General features: G+C 54.2%; 1 protein-coding gene across 2 annotated transcripts in view; it reads left to right on the top strand.

The window, feature by feature from the left end:
* Positions 1–269: 269 nt before the first annotated feature.
* Positions 270–10,665, top strand: part of AGT (angiotensinogen) — a 12,393-nt gene continuing 1,997 nt past the window's right edge. Inside the window, exons 1-3 of one of the 2 annotated variants that reach the window (XM_017526508.2) lie at positions 270–768; positions 4,228–5,089; positions 8,973–9,240. In XM_017526508.2, coding sequence (XP_017381997.1) covers positions 4,231–5,089; positions 8,973–9,240 — 1,127 coding nt within the window. In that variant the 5' untranslated portion in view covers positions 270–768; positions 4,228–4,230. Of the gene's footprint in view, positions 769–4,103; positions 5,090–8,972; positions 9,241–10,665 lie in introns of both variants that reach the window. The other variant, XM_017526507.2, reaches the window with a different exon arrangement.

Genomic DNA, 10,665 nt, shown 5'->3' with positions numbered 1-10,665 from the left:
ACCAACTTGTCCCCCAGGTGCAGCTCCAGCGACATCTCTCCCTGGCCCCTCCCCAGCTCTCACCGGTGAAGGCTTCCTGCATCCTGAAGGCGTTTTGTTCATGTCTTTTAATCTGGCTGTGCTATTGTTGGTGTTTAACAGTCTCCCAGCTACATTGGAAGCTTCCAGAAGGCACTTTTCACTTGCTTGTGTGTTTTTCCCAGTGTCTATTTGAGGCCTTTACACGGGGTAGGCATCAAATGGCTGTTTGGAACAGCTCAAGGTCACACATCCCATGAGTGAGCATCAGGGTCAGAAGTGGCCCCACGGTGCCTGAGGACAACTCTCCCCTGCCCTCTGCCCTCGGCACCCTGGTCTGCATGTCCCTGTGGCCTCTCAGGGGCGCGTCTCCCGGGGCTGGGTCAGAAGGCCTGGGCAGCTGTCCTCAGGCTGTCACACACCTAGGGAGACGCTCCCGTTTCTGGTAACCTTGGCCTCCACTCCTGCAAACTTCGGTAAATGTGTAACTCGACCCTCACCAGCTCACTCTGTTCAGCAGTGAAACTGTGCATCGATCACTAAGACTTCCTGGAAGAGGTCCCGGTGTGAGCACCGCTTCCTGGCGTCTGTCCTCGCGGCCAGCCTGTGGTCTGGCCAAATGATGTAACCCCCCTCCAGCCTGTGCAGACTGCTTGGGAACGGCTCCATCCCCACCCCGCAGATATAAATAGGGCCTTGTGGCCTGGTCAGGGGAAGAAGCTGCCCTTGTTCCGGAGACTACAGCAGAAGGTAAGCCAGGGGCCCTTCTCAGCTCCTCGGCCTTGTCTCTCTCAGATGGAATTGAGGGGCAGGCCAGGAGAAGTCCGGTAGAGGGTACCGGTGATGCCTGAAGCACCTCTCCCCTCACATAAGACCAGTCACCAGGACGTGGGCTTCCCCCGCTCAGTGCCCACCTGGGGTCTTACAGGGAAGCTGCTCCTCCTTAGCCATAGGACAAGAAGGTCAGGTCTTCCTGCTTCTGCTGAGAAGAGCTGGGGTCCTCAGGGATGGAGCAGGCTGGCACAGGAGCAGAGTCACCATGCCCAAGAGTTCCCCGGCTCCTCTTGCCATCAGAAGGAACAGCAGGGCTTGTGCGGGAAGTGGGGCTGGAGGGAAGGGCCAGGCTCGGTCAGCCCCCAGCTGGGACCCCCAGAGTGGTCACTGTACCCCTCCCTTGAGACTGCCTGTGTGTCATCAGGCTGGTCACAGTCTCTCTCAACCTCCATTTGCCCGCCTGTGAAATGGGACTAATCATGATGCCCCGGCGCCCTCTCTCAGGGGCTCTGGTAGAGCTGAAGAGAGCAAATATAACGTGAAAGTGCTTTCTAAGCTTTGGAATAAGCTAAAAGGCAGATTCTAATTTTATTAGAGGGCAGCATAGGTTGGTGCTTAAGCTTGTGGATGACAGAGTCAGGGGCCTGGGTCAGAGTCCTAGTTCTGTCTCTTCCCAGCTGTGTGTCTTTGAACAGCTGGGAAGAGACTTTGACCTCTCTGCTCCTCTGCAAAACGGCATGAAGCAATTCATTAACTACTTCTCCAGGATGTAGTTAAGTCCCAGGGACCATCCCGTGAATGTGGGCTGTATCAGTAAACATGACACCGAGAACCCTGCTCCCTGGGCTCATTCGCATCAGAGTAAAGACGCTGGACAGGATAAGGGCAGAACTACATGGTACAGAGGGTTATCAAAAGAGAAAAGGGGAGCAGGATGAGAGAGCTGAGTGCCCGGCGTGGTGGGGAAAGCTGCAGGGTGAAATGCAGCATCAAGGAAACCTCAGGGAAGGTGAGGACTATGTTGAGGTCGGAGGGGTTGATGTAGGAACGGTGCCTCAGAAATGACAGGCACCATGGGAGGGTGAGCTGCCATCCTCACCTTTAGCATGCAGCCCGGGAGAAGTACAGGCACAGAGAAGGGGCGGGCGCAGGTGAAGAGGAAGGGGCAGGAGGGGAGAAGGCAGAGGGGCACTCAGGGCGAGGGTGTCAGTCCGTGGCTCCCAGGACCCGGCTGCGTGCAGACCTGGAACCAGCCTAGGGAGCAGCCGCAGATCACACCCGAGAACAAACAGCAGTCTCTGCCTCAAAAACAGCCCATGGAATTGCGTCTCGGGAGACCGTGCCTGCGCAGAAGCAGCACAGTGAGTGGCGGCACTGACCCGCACCATCCGAACCCTGGACCAGTCCGCGCTTGTCAGGCAGGACTTCCCAGCAGTCGGTTCCCACAGATTTCCCCTGATGATCCGATTTGATGGGACTGTCTAGATTAGGTGTGAACTGGCGACTGAGGCTTCTCTGCACAGAAAGGCCTGGATGGTGCAGGGAGAGTTTTCTGTTCTGTTTTTCCATGTCGCATGCCTCTTCCCGAGGACAGTGGATGGAGTCAAATGCATGGGGATGGGGGTGAGATGATAGCTGAGGTCAGAAGTCAAAGTCTCTTTGGCAAGTGAATGACTGGAGCAGACTAAAACACATCAGGCAAGTCGGCAGATGCACCCTGTTGAAGGCAGGTGCTGGTTACCAGTCTGGGTGAGGGAAGCCAGTGGCCAGTGTAAGAAGAATGACTGGGTGTGCTTGGGTGAAGCAGAAAAATCTAGGCATCAAGGTGACCTTGAGTCAGTGATGACATGCCACAGCTCCAAGGAAGCCCGGCCTAGCCCTGTGGGGACAGAAAAGACTAACAGGTGACGATATTGCAGCACGCCCCCTCCACAAGAAATGAGTGAGATGTGGTACAAACTGTTAGAATTGGTTTTTTTGTTTGTTTTGAGACAGAGTCTTGCTCTGTCGCCAGGCTGGAGTGCAGCAGCGCGATCTCGGCTCACTGCACCCTCCACCTCCAGGGTTCAAGCGATTCTTCTGCCTCAGCCTCCTGAGTAGCTGGGACTACAGGCACGTGCCACCACACCCAGCTAATTTTTTGTATTTTTTTTTAGTGGAGATGAGGTGTCACCATGTTAGCCAGGATGGTCTCGATCTCCTGACCTTGTGTGCCCACCTCAGCCTCTCAAAGAGCTGGGATTACAGGTGTGAGCCACCACACCCAGCCAAACTGTTAGAATTGATTGAATCAACAGAATAAACGTTCATCCCTTTGATAGAGAGGAGTCAGATGAAATGAATTAGCAGGGCCAGCCCAAGAACGTTCTCTTCTGGGGTCTCAGGTTGCTTTCATTTGCAGCAGCTGAGGCTGAAGCACAGTTGTGGGGCCTTTGAGAGAGCTTGGTGCCGGAGCTCCCCTGAGCCATGTATAGGGCAGGGGTTCTGAGCCCTGCTTACATATTAGAGTCACCCGAGAATTTTTTGTTGGTGGTGGTTTTTTTTGTTTGTTTGTTTGTTTGTTTTTTGATTTACACCTGGTCCCAGCACAGACTGAGGAATCCGACTGTCAGTGAGCAGGTCAGGCTGGGTAGGCTGCCTTCGGGGCTCTGCAGGGGATAGCGCTGTGCAGGGATGGGTGAGAGCTGGTTTGGGGGTCGAGATAGGTGGGAAATGCTTGGGCTTTGGGCTGAACCAGCTCAATCCTGGCTGTATGTGAGGACCGAAAGGAGATGACAAAACCATTCCCACGCCTCACCCCAGGGCCATTTAATGAGCATCTCAGGGGGCTGAAGGGCCTCCACCTACTGAGTGGCACACACTTGCCTCTCTAGGAGAGAACTTATTGCCACAGGCGTGAGCGTGGCTTGGTCTGCTTGGGCTGCTGTAAGTACCACAGGCCGGGAGGCTTCAACAACAGAAATGTGTTATCTCACAGTTCTGGCGGCCGGGATCAAGCTGTCCACAGAGCTGCTTTCCTCTGAGGCCTCCCTCCTTGGCCTGTAGATGGCTGTCTTCTCTCCGTGTCCTCACATGGTCCTCCCTCTGTGTGTGTCTGTGTCCTCATCGCCCCTTCTTATGGGGACACAGTCATATTAGATCAGGGCCCACCCTCCTAGCCTTATTTTAACTTAATCATCTCTTTAAAGATCCTGTCTCCAAATATGGTGACATTCGGAGGTCCCGAGGTTGAGGACTTCAACACTTGCATTGGGTCATGTAGATATTTTCCATGGAGCTTTGAATCCATTTCTTCTCTTCTTTTTTTGTAGACCTGAATGGATTTATTCTGCACTAAATGGTGGCAGGGAATACTGAGACAACGAAAATCTGGTTAGATGGCACTTAATGGTCAGTTAATAATCACCTTTCATCCTTTGCAAAATGATATTTCAGGGTATGCAGAAGCGGGCGCCCCAGTCCGAGATGCCTCCTGCCGGCGTGAGCCTGAGGGTCACTATCCTCTGCCTCCTGGCCTGGGCTGGCCTCGCCACAGGTGACCGGGTGTACATACACCCCTTCCACCTCGTCATCCACAACGAGAGTACCTGTGAGGAGCTGGCGAAGGCCAATGCAGGGAAGCCCGAAGATCCCACCTTCATACCTGCTCCAATCCAGGCCAAGTCGCTCCCTGTGGATGAGAAGGCCCTGCAGGACCAGCTTGTGCTCGTTGCTGCAAAACTCAGCACTGAAGACAAGTTGAGGGCTGCGACGGTGGGGATGCTGGCCAACTTCCTGAGCTTTCACATATACAGCATGCACAGTGAGCTGTGGGGCGTGGTCCAAGGGGCCACCGTCCTCTCCCCGATGGCTGTCTTTGGCACTCTGGCCTCTCTCTACCTGGGAGCCTCCAACCGCACAGCCTACAGGCTACAGGCAATCCTGGGCGTCCCTTGGAAGGACGAGAACTGCACTTCCCGGCTGGATGCGCACAAGGTCCTCTCTGCCCTGCAGGCTATCCAGGGCCTTCTGGTGGCCCAGGACAGGGCTGAGGGCCAGGCCCAGCTGCTACTGTCCACAGTGGTGGGCCTCTTCACAGCCCCAGGCCTGCACCTGAAGCAGCCGTTTGTGCAGGGCCTGGCTCTCTATGCCCCCGTGGTCCTCCCACGCTCTCTGGACTTCTCCACAGACCTAGATGTCACTGCCGAGAAGATCGACAGGTTCGTGCAGGCCGTGACAGGGTGGAAGGTCAGCAGCCCCCTGACGGGAGCCAGTGTGGACAGCAACCTGGTTTTCAACACCTACGTCCACTTCCAAGGTGAGGCAAACCCGTCTGCCGGCTCTGGGCCCAATGCGTAGCTGAGCTCAGCAGGTCAGGCCCTGGAGGTGGGCAGGTGGCAGCCCTGAGGACACACTTGGTGACCACCTTGAGAAGTAGGGACGTGGCTGCTCCGCTGGGTTCCTGGATGGGTATCCACCTCCCTGACCTGCTGCCCTACTATGCTACATCCTTTTTCTGACATTGTTTAATCCTCTAATGATGTAGTGAAGAGGTATTTGTGCCTTTGTTTACCCACAAAGAAATAGAGACTCAGAGAAACAAAGTGCCTTGCTCAAGACGGCACAGCCACCAGTGGGGGGCCTGGGATTTCCACCCACACCTCCTGGACCCACAGCCAAGCTCTGTGCTCAGAAGGGACAGGTTCATGTCTCTTGAGAAGGTCAGGAAGTAGGGTCCCTGGCCCATGCCGAAATAACCAATTGGCTTGCTTAGATCACTTTCATGTTAGGACAGGCATTAATGAAAACCCCTACTACAAAATCCCCTACTACAAAGATTGTTGATTTTTTGTTTTTTGGTTATTGTTGTTGTTGTTTTTGAGTCAAGGTCTCATTCTGTTACCCAGGCTGGAGTGCAGTGGTGCAATCATTGCTCACTGTAGCCTTGAACTCCTGGCTTCAAGTGATCCTCCCACCTCAGCCTTCCATAGTGTTGGGATTATAGGCGTGAGCCACTGTACCCAGCCAAAGATTGCTTAAAACATTCATTTAACAAATAATCATTGAGGATTTGCTACCTGTAAGACTTTGAGCCTGGCATCTCAGAGGAAGCCAGAGGAGGGATATATCAGCCCTGACCCTAGGCTTTTAAAGACTAATGGGCAAATGCCTAGGATATGAAGCTGCAGGGAAACACACTCTACAAGGTGCTCAGGGAGGGCTCCGAGCCCTCAGAGGGCAGAGGTCACTGGGGAGTGGTGGGCAGGTCTGGCCTGGCAGTGAGGGGAACAGGGCTGGTGAAGCCAGAGCAAGCGTCGTGAGCCGAGCTTGCAGAGTTTGGGGCAAGGAATGAGGACGGGGTGGTTGGCTTGGCAGGAGTGTTGAACCAGACAGTGGGCCTGGGGAGGGCAGAGCTGGAGTCACTTTGAATGCCATGCTGGGTAGGTGTGGGAATGAGGACAAGTTCTGTTCAGAGGCCATCCCGGAAGCCTGCATGTGTGGACTGGGGGCAGGGAGGTTGTTTGAAGGTTACGCAAGAGTCCGGGCACACAGTCACGGGAACACACGCTCCGGGAGCAGCTCGGCAAATCCATGGGTGGGGCGGGGCAGAGGGATGCATCTGAGAGACATTGATGGGGCTCTGTCAAGATGTGTAACCTCGTGGGGGACAGAGAGCCAGGCAGGCGGTGGAGGACAGGACTGTGGAGAAAGAGGTTCAATGGCGCGTGTGATTTTCTTACCATGACAACATCCTTGAAGTCTCTGCCTTGGGGTTTGGGGGAGGTGATAGATGGGGAGATTTCTCAGCCCTGGCACTGACTGGCCACAGGGGCCGAGGCCAGCCCAAGAGGTGCCTGGTTGAGGGTGGCCACATGCTGTGCAGGGCAGACGGGGGACATGTGGGCTCGGCCTGCTGTCCCTAGGATGAGCCCTGTGAGGAAGCCTCGCCGAGAAGGAGGGTCCTGCAGAAGCAAAGGCAAGAAAGCTAGTGGCCTCCGAAATGGGTCTCCCTTCAGAAGAGAGCCAATCCACCCGACCCAGACCGCAGAGCCAGGCCAGGAGCAAGATTTTTCTTGGATTTTTAGCCAATTGCATCGGAACTCGAAGGAAGCCTGGAATCGTCGCTGGCCTTCACCACACACGCTGCCCTGCCCCACCCCACTTCCTAACCTTTGCTGGCCTGTTTTCATCGAAGGAGACAGCCCCTTCCTGCCTACACAGTCTGTCCAGCAAGGAGATCAGGGGTTGTCTCAGGACCTCTATGTTTCCCTTTAGCAACGACGTTCTATTCACGTGACCTCAGCAGTGACCTCTCTAGTGGATGTGAACCACTAGAGAGATCTGAGGATCTGGGGCCCAATGGGCTCCCTTTGCCCAGCACTCTCTGTGCTCCTGAGCATGGGGTGCTGGCCCCAGCAGGTTCCATGACACCAGCTGACTTGACCTTGAGAGATTTACCTAGCCTCTGGGTGAGAATGGCAAGCTGTGAGTGTCAGACGAGCAGAGGGAAGAGGGCAGCCACCCTCATGTCAAATTCCAACATCTTTTTGGAGGCAGCTTCCCTTCTCTGGTTGAGTTTGTTGGAAGAAAAGAATTGTCCCTTTCTCCCTTTAAACTAAAAGCATCCTGCCAGCCCGGTGGGCAGCACTGAGGTCCCTGCAGGGAACCTGGGAGGGGACCCTGCAGTTTCATGCTCACCTGCCCTCTAAGGCTGAGTGCTCTGAGGACTGAGGATGAGGAATATGTCAGGTCTGCCACTCCCTTCTCATGAGACCCAGGCCCAGGGGAGGCACAGCCATGCCCGGCTCCCACCTGTTGGGAGCTCTGTCCTCCCAGCTCCCCTACTTTCATGCTGGGAGCCCCAGTACAAAGGAAGGCCTCACTGTTTCTGAGCCATTTCTACTTAAGACTCCCAGGGCCACGTGCCCAGGGGACTGCTCTGTGACAAACTCATACACAACTTTACCTTGTTCTCCTAAAAGCGAACGCAAAATGGGCCTTTCAAGATGAGGACAGCTGAGGGCAGGGATGTGCTAGCATGAGGTCCAGGTGGAGGGTGGGCTACTGTCATGGAGAGACCCCAGGTACTGCCTCAAACCCACATTTGCATCCTTCTCCCACACCGGGCTCTCCTGAGCTGTCTTCTCCATGGGCCTGTGAGCAGGAGGGGAGACAGAGGGCTCACCCCTGCCCCCAAGGCCCAGTGAGCAAATCTATTAGTCACAGCGAGGTCATGTGAGTCTCCCGAGTAGTAAGGGCTGCCGAAGAATGGAGCCTTGTTCCTGAGCCTGTGTGGCCAGATCTGTATTCTATGACTGTGTTGGGGAGGGTGGAGGCCACAGGACAGCTGGCAGGCTCTACATGGCTGGGGCTGGACACGGATTAAAAAGTGAGCATGGATGGGGGCCTTGAGGAGCAGTGGGATAGCATGGGGTGGCTGCATGTCATTCTACATGCGTCCAAACCCATAGAATGTAAAATACCAGGAGGGAGCCCCAAAGAAAATGATCAACTTTGAGTGCTGAGGACGCGTCAATGTAGGTTCATCAATTGCAACAGATAGGCTGCTCTGGTGTGGGATGTTGGTAGTGGGGGAGGCTGTGTGGGGGGGGACAGGAGTTATATGGGAACTTTCTGTACATTCTGCTCAATTTTGCTGTGAACCTAAAGTCACTCTAAAAAATAACATCTCGGGAGGCCGAGGCAGGAGAATCTCTTGAACTCGGGAGGCAGAGGTTGCAGTGAGCCAAGATCACACCATTGCACTCCAGCCTCAGCAACAGAGTGAGACTCCATCTCAAAAAAAGAAAATAACATCTCTTCAAATTTTTAAAAAATAAGTGTGTCAAACAACAGCTTTTGGGTCAGAACAGATCTAGGTTTGGGTTGGCCTGGCAGGTGCTAGTGGGGTATGTCCCTTAAGGTGACAGATGCAAAACTCCCAGTTGGCATGTTGTGTGTCTTCAGCAGGTGGTGGTTAGGGCTGCCTTAATGAACTCAAATGGCTGCATTTTGTAGGAGGAAGCCTTGAGGCACACTTGGGGTCCTGTGGCCAGGAGAATGCAGAGTGGCTTGGGGCAGGCAAGGGAAGGAGGCTGAGGCAGGGAAGGGGCAGGATCTGGGCTTTTGGTGTCTGCCAGCCCTCTTCCCTGCCCCCTCCTGGCTGACTCTTCCCTCCCCATCTCCCATCTGGATTTCAGGGAAGATGAAGGGCTTCTCTCTGCTGGCTGAGCCCCAGGAGTTCTGGGTAGACAACAGCACCTCAGTGTCTGTCCCTATGCTTTCTGGCACGGGCACCTTCCAGCACTGGAGCGATGCCCAGGACAAATTCTCGGTGACTCAAGTGCCCTTCACTGAGAGCGCCTGCCTGCTGCTGATCCAGCCTCACTACGCCTCTGACCTGGACAAGCTAGAGGACCTCACCTTCCAGCAGAACTCCCTCAACTGGATGAATAAACTGTCTCCCCGGTAGGAACCTCCATCCGGGTCTCCTCTGGAATGTGGGAGCCGCACTGTCCTTCTGCCCGGGCTGGGGATGGGGTTGGGAGTAGACACACATGAGCTGAGACTTGGGTGCAGAGCAGGGCACGGCCGCGATGGCACAGAGCTGGGCAGGCGGCAGTGTGTCTGTCCACCAGCTCTCCATCCACCCAGCACCCAGCTCTCCAGTTAGTGTCTGCTCTCAGGTGCAGGCATGGTGGTAAAGGAGGGGAGGAAGAATGCTTTTTCCACACTTATATTTGCCTGCTAGTTTTGGAGGGAGACAAAACATTGCAATTCGCCCTCTGAGAGAGGACCTTTTTGGCCCACGCCTGACACACATCACATCTGTGGCATCCAAGAGCTTCTTGGGACTGACTTGCCAGGAGGGTTCAGACTGCATGTGACCGGGGGATGGGACATTCTCAGGGAGTGTCCCTGGACTCCAGAATGCCCTTGCTGGTGGCTGGATGGGGACAAGTGTCATTAGCTTCTCTTTCCTGCAGCAGTTCCCTTCTACAGAGCCCGGGACTCAACCTACACATCACTCCAGATCACTGAGGTCTGGAAATCTGCTCCCAGAGGCAGGCATTGAGTCACTGAGTGACATGATGGCTTCCTGATGTCAACCCTGGGTGTTTTTTATGTTTTAAAAAGTATGATGGTAAAATATACATAACAAAATTTGCCGTTGTAACCATTTCCGAGTGCACAGTCCAGTGGCAGCAGGCACATCCCCCGTGTGGTGCAGCCATCACCATCCATCCCCATTTATCTTCTCATCTTCCCAGACTGAAGCTCTGCCCCACTGAAACACTAACTCTCCATGCCCCCTTACCCTTGGCCCCTGGCAACCACCACGATGTCCTCGAGGCTCACCATGTTGTAGCATGTGTCAGAATGTCCTTCCTTTTGAAGGCTGAGTGATACTCCATTGCATGTGGTTACCACCTTTTGTGAATCCCCTCATCCATCAATGGACACGTGGGTTGCTTCCGCCTTTGAGCTGCTGTGAAGACAGATGTACTGTAACTCTTACAAGTGCTCAATACATCCCTAGAAATGTCCACGGGCTCTGAGGGATGCCAAAAGATGGAAGAGGCTCTATATGAGGATCAGTCAAGTTGACATAGCAACGTGTCCAGCACGAGGCTGACGCTGCACCCTCCCGCCTCTCTCCTTTTCATGGGTGTCTTGTCATCAAGAACACCGCTGTAGCAGTAATAAGACACAGTGCATTATTTTAGGGAATAGCATTGTAAAATTACCCAAGCAACACACCTTCGATGCAGCCAACCTAAAAACAGAATGTGCCGAAGGACAACTGTTCCTAGGTCCTCACCGGTAAATAATGTTCTATGTCCCTCTCATAGTATTTCAAATGACATGAACAGTTTTTTTTTTTTTTTTTTT

The sequence above is a fragment of the Cebus imitator genome, unplaced genomic scaffold (assembly GCF_001604975.1).
Source record: "Cebus imitator isolate Cc_AM_T3 unplaced genomic scaffold, Cebus_imitator-1.0 Scaffold42, whole genome shotgun sequence".
Taxonomy (NCBI): domain Eukaryota; kingdom Metazoa; phylum Chordata; class Mammalia; order Primates; family Cebidae; genus Cebus; species Cebus imitator.
This window is presented reverse-complemented; position numbering and strand designations above follow the sequence as displayed.